The sequence below is a fragment of the Propithecus coquereli genome, unplaced genomic scaffold, assembly GCF_000956105.1.
Source record: "Propithecus coquereli isolate 6110/MARCELLA unplaced genomic scaffold, Pcoq_1.0 Scaffold507, whole genome shotgun sequence".
In the NCBI taxonomy this organism is placed as follows: Eukaryota; Metazoa; Chordata; class Mammalia; order Primates; family Indriidae; genus Propithecus; species Propithecus coquereli.
In genome coordinates, this window is record NW_012150919.1 from 1,461,935 (window position 1) to 1,477,888 (window position 15,954).

General features: G+C 44.5%; 1 protein-coding gene across 1 annotated transcript in view; it reads left to right on the top strand.

The window, feature by feature from the left end:
* The window catches only part of LOC105820116 (elongation factor Tu GTP-binding domain-containing protein 1-like), a 23,873-nt gene extending 7,919 nt beyond the window's left edge, over positions 1 to 15,954 (top strand). Inside the window, exons 2-3 of the mRNA XM_012656537.1 lie at positions 2,918 to 3,102; positions 15,640 to 15,954. Coding sequence (XP_012511991.1) covers positions 2,918 to 3,102; positions 15,640 to 15,828 — 374 coding nt within the window. The 3' untranslated portion in view covers positions 15,829 to 15,954. The remainder of the gene's footprint in view (positions 1 to 2,917; positions 3,103 to 15,639) is intronic.

The following is a 15,954-nucleotide window of genomic DNA, read 5'->3' on the forward strand; positions in this document are numbered from 1 at the left end:
GGGGGGTGAACGAAGCTCTGTGGACTGGTCCCTAACAGGGCCCAAGGGGTTGGGGACTGCAGGTTTAGAGCACAGGTCCTGTGCGCTGGCATCACAGGAACGGAAGTGGTATAGGAGTGAGGTGCCCGGTCTCAGAGGGCCTTGAATACAGGCTGAGATGTTTATAGTGTAGTCCTTAAGACTGAGCCCCGATAAAAATTGTTTCAATTGAGTAATCTTTTTGTAGCTGTTTTTTCCTGATAAGTTCCTCTTCCCTGGTGCCTTTCATGCAGTAGGGCATTTGGATCTTTCTTGAAGTGAGTGAAGAAAAAAGTGACCAAGATGCGGCGATGGAATAGCTATCCAGTGGAAGGGGTATCGAAGTATTTGCAGTCAGGACCACATGATCAGAAATTCTCATTGGTGTGGCTACGTTAGTTTCTCAGTTTTAGGGGTCCCCACATGCATCCAAGCATTGGACACACCTGTTGTGACAGCCAAGTGTATTTGGAAGGTTTTATCGTAGTATTTTCCTTTGTTGGGTGGTCCTTCACTATGTCGCAGTTTTAAGATGTGGTTTTAGTGGAACTAAAATTGAATGGATCAAAATTGCATAATTAAGTGCATTCAGTTTCAGTTATAATTGTCGATCCAAGCCTGCTGGCGTGACCCATGAAGGGGAGGGCTGCTGGCTCTGCAGCGGCAGTTCGGCGGCTCGTCCCTACTGGCCCTCCACTCGCAGTCCGCCTGCCCCACTTTCCTCATTCCTTTTTACCTCTGTTGTTGTGTATTCGCTTCCATAGACCACCTTAAAACTTCTAGAATGAAGTAGCGAGGATTACTTGTTCACACACACTAGTTATTATGGTAAGATTTTTTCCCCTATGTATCTCAGGCAAATAATACATAGCCTAAAGGGGATCACTAAAGAAGGGAATAGTCGTTCTGCTCTTTACTCCTCTCAGAGCTTTTCAGACTGTACCTCAAGTATTTTTTTCATTTCTGGGCACCACATACCAAGAGAGGTGGAAATAAATCGTAGTAGTCAAGTAGGACAGTGGCCAAGGTAGAACAGGAAGTGCAGGTCACGCCACAGAAAGATTGCCCTGGAACAGAGAAGGCAAAATAGTTGTCTCGAAATAGGTTAAAGGCTGATCTGTGGGAGAGGAATTAAACTTGTCCCCTATGATAAAAACTAGGACTGATGGTTAGAAACTTCAGGGGAACAGATCTGGGGCTGGAGAACTGTCTAGTTGCCAGCAGCTGTCCAAACATAGAACGGGCTGCCCTGGGAGGACCCGAGTTTTAGAAGATAAAAGCAGAATTTAAACAAACTACTGTGGTAGAACGTGGTGATTCTAAGATTGGAGAGAGTTGGTAGAGAAGGTATTGCTCAGTAGCCTCAAGTACCACAGAGAAATCATGGAGAATGAGGACTGAGAAAAGGGCATTTAGGTGAGGAATATGAAAATTATTATGTGATTTCAAGGAAGCAGTTTCCTGGGGCAACCAGGAAAGCCTAAGACGTTAAAGAAAGAGCACATAGTGAGGAGATGAGAAGCTAGCGATGGAAGAAAGGCGGGAGGCAGGGAGGGCGCGGGTGTGGTAGCTAGCAGGGAAGTAGACGGGGTGAAGGTGGTGCCTTTTATCACTAATGGAATTTTTAATCTGTTTTTAAGCTAAATCTACAGATGGTCATGGCCCATCAGAATTGTTAGGGTTGTTTTTTTTTTTTCCTAAAACCCTATAACAGGAAAAAAGGGATTTCTACCATTTGTTTTCCTTTATCCTTCCGGATGACCACAACCAGGGGGAAATGTGAATCAGAGAGAAAAGTTTAGGAGTCAGACCACTTTGCTTTGTGTCCTCAGTTCCTAGTTTAAAAAATAAATACATAAAGATGAGTGGGTGGATGCATACCAGACTTACTGCCTTGTCACTGAGGGGAGAACGGCCCAGGACTCCATGTGGTGTTTATAGGTTATTGTAGCTCTGCTTAACTACAGTGTTGTACGTTTTTAAGGTTAATATATGGGTAGATCACTTATGTAATGAAAATTATTTTTTAAGCGCTGGATGGAAGAGGAGGCTTTAGAGAGTGTCTGCTAGCTGTAGCAAGTTCTTCATGATCGTGTGTCATTTTCAGTTTATCTCTGTTCTTTGCAGGGTCTACTCTGCTCACTATTTGGAATGATACTTTGAGCACCCAGAGGCACTCAAACAGAGCGCCAGTCAGAGAGGAACATGTGTCCTCCCGAGTGTGAGGCAGAATTGTGCCTAAAGACGAAGTAAAAGTGTCAGCCAAGAGAATTTGGTAGAATTCTGGCGATGTGACACTAGAAATTATTACCAGACATTAAAGATTCCAAACACTATCAGTTTTCAGCAAAATAAAACTCTTAATATTCATGCCACTTAAATATAATCAGTTTAAGGAAAATATGAGCAAACATTTATATATGTGTGGTTTTAATTTTTAGTGTAAAACTGCCATTGTGCCAGTTGCTGCTTACTAGGCCCAAATAGCCTGTGTCATCATAATTATAATTGTCACATTAATTGTGTCCCATAATTATTAAAATATTTTAATATTTACAAAACCCAGTCACACTCATTTCGTTGGATTTCAAACCTAAAGACAGCTCATAGGTGAAATTGTATTGAAAGATTATTTTACAAGTCTCCTGAGTCTCATGCTATGTTATGGGGATTGTCTTTGGGTAATGCAGTTTGTTATCTTTTGTTTCTAATTTTTCTGTAATTATCATGCTTTATTCTTTAAATAGACATTTAAATTTTCCATGCTTTTGTGAACCAAAATTACTGAGAATGAATTTAATCATTAGTGGATTGTTACAGAGTACATACGTAATCGTATCTTTGTGTGGTTCAAGCCATGTGACTGGTCAACAAATTTAGAAGGTTTATGGCTTTGCAGGTCGAGTCTATGCTGTCTTGTCAAAGAGAGAAGGTCGAGTGCTTCAAGAAGAAATGAAAGAAGGGACAGACATGTTCATCATCAAGGCTGTGCTGCCTGTTGCTGAAAGCTTTGGTTTTGCTGATGAAATCAGGAAGAGGACGAGTGGCCTGGCCAGCCCACAGCTGGTGTTCAGCCACTGGGAGGTAAGAGTCCAAGTCCCCGTTCCTCTTCTCTGTGAACATGCTGTCTGCAGAACTGGCCAAGAGCAGCAAACAAAGTTGATCATGGCCTTTGGCCTTCCTGTGGCTCAGCTCAGTCAAATGGACGGGAGAAAGCAAATGACTTTTTTCATCCAGATCGAATGATCCTGAGATCACATGTGGCTTATAATACACACACACACACACTCACTCACACTCTCTCTCTCTCTCCCTCCCTCCCTCCCTCTCTCTCTCTCTCTCTCTGTCTCATGCGAGTTCTTTTTATTTTGTGTAAAGTTTAAGATGCAGAAAACTTAATCCTTTTTTTCCCCCTCTAAATATGTATTTTAGATTTTTAAAGGAAATTCACAGACCTTTTGAAAGGGAAATTTCAAGGACCTCCTCTTCTGGGGAAAAAAATACCCACGGCATTTAGAGGGGAGCAGTTATGCTTATTGCAAAGCGTAGCTTTAAGTTATCATTATTATATATTCTTCAGTTACCATTATGGAAATTCAAGGTTTCTGTCCCTTTCACGTGTTGGAGAGTGAGAACGGAATGAAAGGCTCATCAGAACACTTCACTGTCAGTGTGGGTAAATGTAGGTGAAAAGGCAAACCTTACCTGTAACCAAAAGGACAACCTAACAGATGCACATTGTGAACAATTTGTGAAAGATCGTGAACACTTAAATTTTTAAGTCCTTTAAGGTAGAGGAAAAAATAGTAACAGGAGGCGAAGGTGAGGTCAGGTCAGCCTTCTGGAACAGATCCTTAAAGGAAAGGTGGATGTTAACCAGCTAAAAAGGACATCCAGTTAGAGGGTGCCACATGAGAAAACTCGGCGAGAAAGTTTTTGTTTCGAGAAAAAGCCTAAGGTCAGGAATAGAATTTTTAAACTAAAGGATCTAAGTGGAAAGGTTTTTTTCAAGAAAGTGGTTTTTGTTGTTACTGTTTACAGGGAGTCTAAATAACTTCACATTACCCACTTTTACCATGGAGGTTTGTAGTTTAGTGGAAGAAGCATTGACGTTGGAGTCAGATAGTCCTAGTTTCAAATAGTGATTCTGCCACTTATTGGACAAATTGTGGAACCACTCTGCGCGTTTTCAGCCTTCAGATAAGCTGTGTCAAACACGTAACCTAGTGCCTGACATCGTGCCTGACCAGCGCTCGCTGGTGTGGAGACTGTCTTCCTGTTTGTGGTTCTCCAAGTGGCCGCCGTGCTCACTTTGGCTTGCTGCCAGCACTGTGGCGTTGCACCAGGCTTCACAAAAATAATCCAGGGCTTTTTGCTGCAGCTCTGTTTCAACAAAACTCACGGTTTAGGTCCAGTGCTAAGTTGTTCTTATTTCTCTCACTCTCTTTAGCCTGATGGGTCCCTTTCTCTAGAACACTTTAAATGAGGAATTTAAATGTAAATGATAATGGAGAATGAGAATACTTGAGGGAGAACTTTATTTTTAAAATGAAATTTGTAATCAAGTGAATCAGTGAAGTAAAAAAGGGTAACACTCTAGAAAAACTGACTTTGGACAGGACATATTTGATTTTAATTCAGCAAATTCGTATTGTCTAAATTGATGCAAGTGAAGTTGCTAGTCCAAAGCACTCAACTGTGTCTGCTTTTCCTCAAAAGAAAGTTGTGCATTCTTAATGCTTGATAGAACCCAGGTTAATGCTCTGATTTAGGTCTTTTTTACTTTTTGGTCAGTACAAACTCTACATTTTAACAGTGATTTACTGTGATTTTTTTCTTGAATTTTGCATCTTTGTCTAAAAACTAAATGATGTTTTGATGGTTTTATTGGCTTATTACATCTGAATAGATATCATTGCCACATTTCATTATGTAGAAAACGTTAGCTTCAGAACATTTATTTGTTAATCCTCAAGCTTATGGGTAGTTATTTCTCATTTATCCCAAATTCTAGCTTTTTAGCTTAGGTTTTGAGTTTTGGTACTCAACCTTTACATAAGAACACAAATCAATAAGAAATACAAGGGATGGGTCAAAAAGACATCACCTGAAGAATAGGAACTGTGTGTGTAGTGTAAATATATTACTGATGTTTCTAATGATAAACGTGATTACAGAGTCCTCTATCACAGGGTTTAGTGACCAGAGGTGTGATTACAGAGCAGTGTGGCTAAATGATATTTAGAACTGGAGAGAGATTTATTCCACTTCAACTTAATGACCTTGAGAGGCAAAATACTTTCTTTATTGGTGCTGCCCTTGCTGAAAACTGCCTTCAGAACTTGCAGCTTATGCTTCTGAATATCTTAGAGATGACAAGTCATCCATCTCATGAAGATGGCCTTGATCAACATTTGTGCAGAAAACTGGGTTACGGTATGTTTGATCAGAACAAAGAGGGTGTAGGTTAAGTAATCACTGGGATTATCTGTAAATGCAGATGCAAAATAGGCATTCAGAGCTGTTGTAATGGCATCATTATTGGAGGAGTGATGCATTTGAATTCACATATTCTATTTTTTGTTTTAAAATCTCATCATTTTACAGTCCGGTTTGTTTTGTTTTAAGAGACAGAATCTCGCTCTGTCTCCCAGGCTAGAGTGCAGTGGCATGATCACAGCTCACTGCAGCCTCAAACTCCTGGGCTCAAGCAGTCCTCCTCCCTCATCCTCCAAAATAGCTAGGACTACAGTCACATGCCACCACGCCTGGCTAATTTTTTTATTTTTTGTAGAGACAGGGTCTCGCTATGTTGCCTAGGCTGATCTTGAACTCCTGGACTCAAGCAATCCTCCCCCCCACCCTCCCAAAGCACTGGGATTACAGGCATGAGCCACCAGTCCCTGCCATCAGTCTTGTCCTTGAAAGTGATTTTACAAAGTATATCTTTTAAAAAATCTATAAAGTTCCCCCCATTTCCTAATTGGCACATATGTTAATTAGGAAGCAGGTAAGACTGCTCTAACAAAGGGATCCCAAAATATAGTGGCTCAAATGAGGCAGAGATGATTTCTGTTTTGAGTCTGGGGAGGCAGTCCAGGGCTGATACGTGGCTCACTGTGGTGGGAGCCCAGGGTCACTGCCTTTCTCCACGCTTGGCTTCCACTGGTCATCCAGAGTAGCTGCTCCAACTCCCACCATCACATCTCCATTCCAGCGGTAAGAGTAGGGATGAGGAAGAGTAGGGCATACTCCTTTCCTCTGAGAACACAAACCAGATCTTGCACACATCACTCCATCCTCATCCCTTGCCCAGAACCAATCATATGACCACATCTAACAAGGCCCTTCCTAACAAGGTGGCTGAGAAATGTAATTTTTTAACTAAGTCAGAAGTCAGCAAACTATGGCCCGTTACCTGCTTTGTTAAATAAAATTTTATTGGAATACAAGCAAACATCCAATCATTCGTGCATTTTCTATGGCTCCTTTCAAGCAGAGTTAAATAGCTGCAACAGAGCTCATATGGCCTGCAAGTCGAAAATATGTACTATCTGGCTCTTTATAGAAAAAGCGTGTTAGAAAAAGCGTGTCTATGTCCCCTGAACCGAGCTGGCCATATGCCCACCTAAGATAACTCTTACCAAAGAGAAGGGGAAAATAGATATTTAGGGACTAGTATAAAAACAGCAAAGTTTTATCAAGTAAGGCAGTTTTGATTACGTGAAAGTCTTGGTGGTTTTCAATCTACTTTATCTCATAATTTTTTTTAAAAGGCTAAAAATTGATCTTATACGCTTAATAGTTTTTAAAAAATATCAGTTTCTGATTTAGCTATAGCTTATTATTAAAAATCAGGCTCTTAAATAATTTTAGAGAGAAATGTTGCCAAGAGAAGTTTTGCTCCAGTTTTGTACCATCCTTCTGTCATATCCTTGCCACCTGTCATGGTCCTATTCCCAAAAGCTTCAAATCTTTGAAAGTCTTGAAAACTACATTATAATTAAATGTCATTGATCTGATATTTCTTGGCTGTCTTGGTTTTCCCCCCCATAGTTAGGTTTAGAAATAACACAGTTGTTGAGATCTGCCTTCTCACTCCAAGACACTTTTTTTCATTTGTATTCTACTACACCATATAATTTACAATCAAGAGCTTTTGAGAGAAAGTGCTTCAAAAATAGAGAAAATAAAATTACAGGCATTTTTCCATGAAGAAACCTTTGAAGTCAGCAATCTCATAATTTCTCTTTCTATGTTTTACCCCTCTATGAAAAAGGAAGAAAAGGAGCTAATAACAGGCACAGAAAGAAAAATATCACCAGCCAGTGCTGTTGTACACGTATGTCAGCATAACCTCAAGATTTGCCATTTAATACTGAGAGTACCCTGAGGGGTGGGTAAAGTTCATGCGGGGTAAGGAAGAAGTAATTACAGTAGCGCTGGAGAAGTTTATTTTGGACATGGTGTTTCCCACCTGCCAGCCATAATCATAGTGAAAATTGGGCGAAAAATTAAAATGAAGTGCCTAAAACTTTCTTTCTAGACTTTTTTTTTTTTTTTCAAATGCTTAGGGCATTGCACTTGGGTGCCTTCCTGTGAATTAGAAGACGCAGACCCTCAGTCTATCGAGTCTTGAAAATGCGTTCTCACTCTAGGCAGATGGATTCTGGGTGAGCCAGTGAGAAGAAGGCACCTTTTCCTTCAATCTGATAGCAAGCCCCTCTTGGTGGCCTGGAGGGACCCTCTGCAGAGCACCGAGGGGACAACCATGGGGGTGCTCACCTTTGTTCCACTGAGGAAATTCAAAACTAGCCTCGAGCAGTCAGGGGCTACTCTGTGTCCCCTGTTCTTTTTTTTTTTTTTTTTAATTATTCCAGGGTTTTGTGAGAGTACAAACATTATAGTTACACTTTATGTCTTTGCCTCACCCAAATGCAGGTTAAAGGCATGGCCTTCCCTCCCTTTAGTGCTCCCCGTGTCCTTTAGTTGTAGATTTGCCCCCCCATCCCCCTAATCCCTAGAGAGTGTTTCTGCCATGTGATCACCCTAGTGTTGATCAGTTAGTACCAATTTGATGGCGAGTACAAATGGATCCCGTTCTGCTCTTGTGGTGCCTCATTTTGGATAATGGGCTTAAGTTTAATCCAAGAAAGTATAAGAGGTGCTATATCACTGTCGTTTCTTATGTTTGAGTAATATTCCATTGTAAACATATACCAAATTTTAATAATCCACTCTTGGATTGACGGGCACTTGGGTTGTTTCCACATTCTTGCAATAGTGAATCGTGCTGCCATAAACATTCGAGTGCAGATGTCTTTATCGTAGAATGTCTTGTGCTCTTTTGGGTAGATGCCTAATTGTGTCCCCTGTTCTTAGGGTGCGTTTGGCATGTTGCGGCAGGTGGCTTCAGGATGTCCCACAGAGATGAGAGTAGTGAAGGTGAAAGTAGAGCACCTGCTTGGCGTAGACACAGGACGCGTGCGCAGCCGAGCACGCAGGGCGGAGTGGTCTGGAGCCAGGTGGCCAAAAGAATCCCCGGGGCAGACGTGGGTGAGTGCAAACAGTGCTCCGGGGGCCTCTAGGAGGCAAACTGAGCCAACCTCAGAAGTCTTCACTCTTTAGTCTTCTATTTTTCAAAAAAAGACTCTGGCCCTAAATTAGCCAATCTGAGTGTGGCGTCTCCCACCTAGCACTTCATTCATTTCTCTCTCTACAATTTGTTGCTTTCTGCTTTAACAGAATTTAAAATTTATTTACCACTACAACTTGGTGCTACTAAGAACATGTGGCTTCTTTATATTCTAAGATGGGTCTGTCTTCCAGCTGGTTAGGGGAAGGCTCGTGGGGGAGGGAAAAAGGGAGCCTTACCTCCCCCCAGTGCCCTCTGCATCCTCGCTGGGCTTTGCCATGAAGTGGCTCGTCTGGTCTAGTCCTGTCAGGCCTCGAGGGCCAGGTGGTGGTGGTACCCAACCGACTTCAGGAATCTCCAGTACCAGCCATCTGCCTCCAGCTACAAGATCTCTACCCACAGCTGCCTCCTTGTCCTGACCCCAGGCCACTCAGCACCTGTACATCCGTGCACCAGTGCTGGGGACTTCCGGATCAGCAGTCCCAACCCCCTGTTCTGACACCTTGTCAGATTTTTCTGAGAGGCTTACAGTTTCTCTGTCTGCTCGTGCAGGAGTTCAGGGACTTAGGAAGAAGGGGAGAGTTTTTTTTTTTAATAATCTGAGCTTTCTGCAATCCAGGCAGGTATGCAGCAATTTATTCAATTGACGTACGTTTATCAAGTGTATGTTAAGGGCACCCACCCTCAAAGAAAAATAGTCATTTGTATCTTCCTGAGATCAAGCCACAGGAAGGCCCAAGGTAAAAGGAAAAGAGGGCTTAGGACCTTGCAGAGTCCACAGGGAGGCCTCACTTCACAGGTGAATCTACACTCCTGCCCAGCTGGTCCGGGTTGGACTCACCCTGAGGATTAAATGAGTGGGTATATGGAAGTTCTTGGGAGGATTCTTGTATTCAGAGGTCCTTGGTCAGTCTCACTCCAAAAGAGTGGTAGAGGCTAGAGCCCGGGAAGCTTATGTACCTTGCTCAGGGCCACACAGCCAGCCAGAGACAGGGCCGGATGTATCGTTAGAGTAACTGGGACTGCTGGATTCTTTAGAGTCAAACAAGAATTTCTAGTATGTGTGTAACATGGCCGGTGGGTCCAGGCGGTCCTTCCTCCTCAAAAGACCATAGATCTCTGATAGCGGAGTTCTGACTTTATGGTCTTTGGCTCCCTCATCCCACTTCTTCATGATTCCTCCTCCTATCTCCCTTTTTCTGTTACTAGCTCATTTACTGATGCTGTTTTAAGTATTTTCTCCCTCTGGAAATGAGAAGTTTGCTAAATTAGACCGCAGAGGAACCCCTAGTACAATATACATTGTAATTTAGATATGGCGGAGTCCCAGCAACTGGCTAATACTTCGCTAATGACACCCTTAGAGATTTTGGTAATCACTTTGTAGACATATCCACTGATGACATTTGGTTCCTTGTGTCCAGTATATCATCCTCCTTTAACCTGAGGGCACTGGTTGTGCTCTCACACATGGTAGCATTGAGAGGGCTGGGACGGGGTCCCCAGAGGTGACTGGAAGCCAAGGGATTCATCTGCTGGGCCACAGAATGCAGCAGCAGCTGCTCGAGTGGCTGTTTGCCAGTCTCCCTAGCCTGATGGTTTCACAGAAAGCACATGGAGGACACCCCACCTGCCTTCTGGACTTCCCCTTCCATTGACGTGTGCTCGCACTTGTGACCCGAGTCCCAGATTCCTGACATGGCACTGTGATGGAGAGGGTGGTGCCGTGCCTTCCTGCATCCCAGGCACGGCTCCCGACCACAGCTGATGATCTCGTCTAGTCCTCATGCGGTTGTATGAGATTGGGGCTTTTCACAGTCCACTCTTACAGATGGGAGAACCCAGGCACAGAATGGTTTGCAATAACTTGCCCAGGATTGCACAGCTAAGTGGGTAGGGAAGGAGCGTTGAGCTGAGACCGCCTGGCTCCAGAGGCAGCGCTGTTAGCTCTCACACCACGTTCGTGTTGGCCTCGGTGTCTGCCCCCACCCTTCTCTGGAGTTGAGCTTACGCACTGACTCCTGGCTCTTCCCCTCCTTGCATTCTCTTTGCCTGTTCCATCGCACAAGGAGCAAACATCACCGCCCTCACCCCCTCACCACCAGCAAAGCAGAGCAACCAACTCCTCAAGCAGTTTGTGTTTCTTACAAAGGTTGAGAATTTTACTTCCTCCTCCCAACAGTTGACCCAAAGTTTTAACTTGTGGATGGTGGCTTTTGAAAGAATTGGGATAATTTTATTCACAGGAAGTTATCAAGAAACATGTACAGGGAGGCCCCGTGTACCCTTCACCCGTTCTCCCCAGCATTAGCGTCTCTTGTAACTGTGCTACAGCACCAAGCCAGGACGCTGACATTGTTAGAACACGGAGCTTCACGCTTCACCGGTCACGATACATGCACTGGACTTAGTGCCATTGGGCATCTATGTTTGGGTAGATCCAGTCTTCATGGCGGTCTGCTGTCATGGAAAAAGGACAAGCTTTGGGGCCAGACAAAACTGGGATGTGCCAGGCGCTGTATTGCGTGACTTTCATGTACCTTCTTTCATCTTCACGACAGTCCTGTGTCAGTCGCGAGTGTTTTCCGCTGAAGGCCCATAGTGCCATACCAATAGTTGTGAGCAATTACGGCTGGTGCAGTGGCACAGTGACACTGACAAAAATCCAGGCTTGCTTCTGCCCTGCATATTCGTGCACACACATGTCTATGCATGTGTGTGTGGGGGGTGGTTCTGTAAAATTTTATCACGTGTAGTTTTAGTTTTATGTAACTAGCACAGTCAAGATACAGAATTGATCCATCACCACGAGGCTCCCTTGTGCTCCCCCTTCGTAGCTCCCCCCACCCCTCACCCCGGATGGGTGGCTTTTGAGTGGCAGCCCCCAGCCACCTGCCCTCCTCCTGCCCAGACCTGGACCCTGAGCCTGCACTGACTCAGCCTGGCTGGTGTCGTGGTGACGTTCTAGTGTTCTCTGCTGATGAGGGGTCTGGCATGAGCCTCGCTTTCCTAGGCCCAGCGGCTAGTGAACCAGAATTGAGCCTCTGGGGACCTGTGTGCCCACAAAATTATAGTCTGCTCCCTTTGACCCAGAAGAAGCCCCTCAGATTGCCAAGTCCACGGAACTGGGCTTCCTCCCTGCTCCTCGTTCTAGCTGCGGTGGCTCGGTCTGAATTTCACCCAGTCACCCCTGCCTGCCGCTCCACTCCCCCCAGGGCTGGACCTTGTTCCCTTTCCTCCCCTTTTCCCCCAGCCTCCAGCTGGGGCCTCACTTCAAGACACTGCTTCTGTAGACTTGCTGTCGCCTCTCGCCGCTGGTACCGCCTCTGTGCTTTACTGGCTGTTCCCACTGCTTACAGTCTGCTCTTCCCTTCAGGGATTATTTTCTTTTTGCTAAAGGGATATTTCTCAGTTCTTTTGTTGAGGACCTGTGAGTAGTATGTTTTTGGCCTGTGTTTAACAAAGGCTTTTTTGGTTCACTGATAATGGTTTATTTAACTAGATAAAAACTTTCAGGCTCACACCTAGGTTCCTTAGCACTTTGAAGCGCTTCCTTCTGTTGTGGCATCTGTTGTTGACGCGCAGCCTGTCATGGGTCTGCCTCTCCTTCTTCTGCAGGTGATCGGGTTTTCCTCGGCGACTTTCTCTGTGTCCGCCTCAGCACCGGCACACAGGTGGCTGCTTTGTTCCAGCCTTTGTTCAGGAGCAAGGAGCACTGTCGTGGCTCACACCTCCTGTTCTGTAGTGTCTGGTGGGTCAGAACGGAGCATCAGGAGAGGCGGGTGCTCACGGATCTCCAGCGTTTCACCAGCGTCACAAGGAGCAGATTGTCTTATTATCTTGCTCAGGACTCGCGTCCTGTTCTCCGTTCTCTGACTTTAGAGCTCCTGTTAGACATATCCCGCACATGCTTTATGGCTCTTGGCTTTCCTTTCAGCTTTCTTTTATCTGTTTCTCTCTGTGCTGTATTCTTGGAAATTTCTGTAAGTCTATCTTTATAAAAAAATAATTTATTGAGGTGAAATTCATATAACACAAAATTAATCATTTTAAAGTAAACAATTCTGTTGCATTTGACACATTCACAATGTTCTGCCATCCCCACCTCTGAAACATTTCCATCGCCCTCGAGTAGGACTTCGTACTCGTTAGCAGTTTCTCACCATTGCTGCCTACCCTCAATCCTTTGTAACCACCCATCTGCCTTCTGTCTCTGTGGAGTTATCTAGTCGGACATTTCATACACGCGAATCAGTCATATAACGTGTGGCCTTGTGTCTGGGTTCGCTGAGCATCGTGCCTTGGAGGTACGCCTGCACTGTAGCGTGTACCAGTACTTCACTCCTGGTCATGGCTGTGCAGTACCCATCCTGTGAGGCACCCGGTCTTGTCTGGCCACTTACCATTGGTCGACAGTGGGCTTTCCTACCTTTGGCTATTATGAGTAAAGCTGCTGTAAACTTACGTGTGCCTGTACTTGTTTGAGTCCCTGTTTTCAGTTCTTTTGGGTGTATACCTAGGAGTATAATAATTTTATGTTTAACTTTTAAGGGAGCTCCCAAACTTTTTTTCACAGTAGCTGTACCATTTTACCTTCCCACCAGCAATGTGTGAGACTTCCAGTTTCTCCGCATCCTCACCAACATTTCGTTTTCTTTTTTTTTTTTTAATTGTTTTTATTATAGCCATCCTAGTGGGTGTGAAGTGGTACCTCATTATAGTTTGGTTCGTATTTCCCTGATGTCACATTGAACATCTTTTCATTTGCTTGGTGGCCATTGTGTATCTTCTTTGGAGAAATGTCTATTCAAGTCCTTTGCCAATTTTTTGTTGGGCTTTGTCTTTTTATTGAGTTGTAAGAGTTCTTTATATATTTTGGATATCAAGTCTGTCTTTTAGTTCACTTAATATCCCCTCAGTAGTCTTCTATTTAATCTACCTACTTAGTTTCTTTGTTATTTTTATGTCTAAGTTTTTTCTAGGATTTCTAGTTCTTTCTTTTTTACAACTGTCTAATGTTTAATAGATGATATCTGCCCCCGCCTTATTTGAGGATTTTTAAATGTACCAGTGCTGTCTGTAAGGTTCTTCAGATTACTCTGTTACCTGTCCTGATTTGATTGTGAATTCTCCCTCGTGTGGGTCTGGTGCCGTCTTGCATGGTGTGGATTTCCTTCTGGGCTTTGTGCTCTGTGGTTCTTACTTGCAAGGCCATCTCGTGGGAGTTTTCTCCTCCATGTTCTCTGTTACGGGTGGCCTCCCTGATAGGCACTGCAGAGCCATCGCCCCGTCCGCCGTCCCCAGTGCCGTGGTTCCAGCTCGTCCTTTGCACTGGCTCGGCGCAGAGCCGTCATTGGTGCAGGTGGTGCAGAACAGCAGACCCAGCACAGGCCAGGTCTGGTCTCCACAGGTGCCTGCTTCTGCCTCAGGGTCTACAGCATTTCTAGCCACAGCCCTGAGCAGACGTGGATGTTCCAACTGCAGATAAGAGTGAGTGGCACTGGGCCCTACATGCCCGGGGTGTGTGGCTTTGGCCCATCCTCAGTGGGCACGAAGAGCCTGGTCCTCCTGGATCCATCTGCCTTGGCTCCCTGTGGGCTGTGGACAGGGCTTCCGCCTCCATTTACTACTGTGGGCCCCCCGTCCCCCTCCAAAAACCTCTCCCTTCTTGGTCCATAGGAATTTCTCTTCTGTTTTGAAGAGTGACTGTGTTAAAATACATTTTTCTTTTCATTTTATATTTTGAATTGAAAAGTGTTGGGATTTGTCCCCACATAATAAGCTTTTCCCCTCAATAGATTAAAAAAAGAGAAAATTTAAAGTAAGACATAAAATCTTTACAAATAAAGCTGATCTTAGAGAATGTGGTCTTTATCTGTAGGCAAGTGGATATCCTAATTCTGAAGTCTGGAATCAGGCTAGACTGGGAAGGGCTCCTGCCAAAGGGACAAGTTCTGCTTCTGTAAACATCGTGGAGGAGCAGAGCAGATTGTGTGCTTCCTGTGGACAGCTTGTTTCCAGGAAAAAGGAAAAAGGGGAGGCCGGGCTACCCACGTCTGTTTCCTCTTCTCACATTTACCAGTCAGATTCCCGGGGGGAACCACGAGTAAGGGAGCAGAGAGGCCAGGAAGTGTCAGGCTCACCGAGACTTGTCTCCCTGAAGGAAACCATCAGGAGTGGTCTTGCCCGTCCTGAAAGCGGGGGTGCTCAGCATGCGCACAGTCCCTGCCCCGTCCTGGCTTCAGTGCCTTGGATGTGGGGCTCAGGAAGGTCCGTGTCCAAGTTTACCAGCTCTTTGGACATCGTGACTGGGCTGCTGGCCGCCCAAGAGGGGCTGAGCCCCTCTGCCCAGTCTTGCTTTCAGATTAACTTTTCTTCAACCTCTGCCCTTCCCCCTTCCTTTCAAAGAATGGCCTCAGAGAAGAACTTCCCCAGTGAGCCTTGCGCTGGACTTGTCTTTCCTCCCCATCAAAGCAGCGGCAGGCCTGGCCCAGAGAAAAGAGGAAAGCAGGCTGCTCCTGCCCGTCTCTGGCCCAGCTCCCCCGGCGGAGGGCGGAGGGCACTCCATCTGAATGTTAGAGCAAAAGCTCAGAATAATGGAGAATACGCTTACATGTGTTGGGCTTTGTTGGAGACAAAAGCAAAATTGACTAAAAGACATTAACACTGAGATATATCTTAGCAAAAAGGAGCGTTTTTAAAAATTACATTAAAAATTAATACTTCCATTTCTTCCTCAGTGTTATGAATGGCTCTATAAGCAAAGAATAATACATATGTTACAAGTTTTGTTGTATCTACTTCCATTTGCTCATATCTCCCATGGTTCTTCATTTTTGTTTATTACTATTCCTAGCAAGTTCTACTCTTCATTGCCTAAATTCTTCATTAGCTAAGACTGTATAAATTGGGGAGCCCAGTGGATGAGGTTTGAAGTTAAAATACATTTGCCTAACTTAGCATGCTCTGTCACCTTCTGTTACAAGATCATTCCCAGCGACCCCTTCTGGGTGCCGACCACTGAGGAGGAGTACCTGCACTTTGGGGAAAAGGCCGACTCTGAGAATCAGGCCCGGAAGTACATGAACGCGGTGCGAAAGCGGAAGGGGCTTTATGTGGAAGAAAAGATCGTGGAGCATGCAGAAAAGCAAAGAACACTCAGCAAAAATAAGTAGCTACGACTACTGGTGGATTATTTTCTTTATGATGAATGAAAAAGTATCATCAAGTTTTAATATTGGGAAAATTTCTTTTTGCTGCGTTATCTCTGTGCATTCACTTTAAATAAACTTGATCCATAT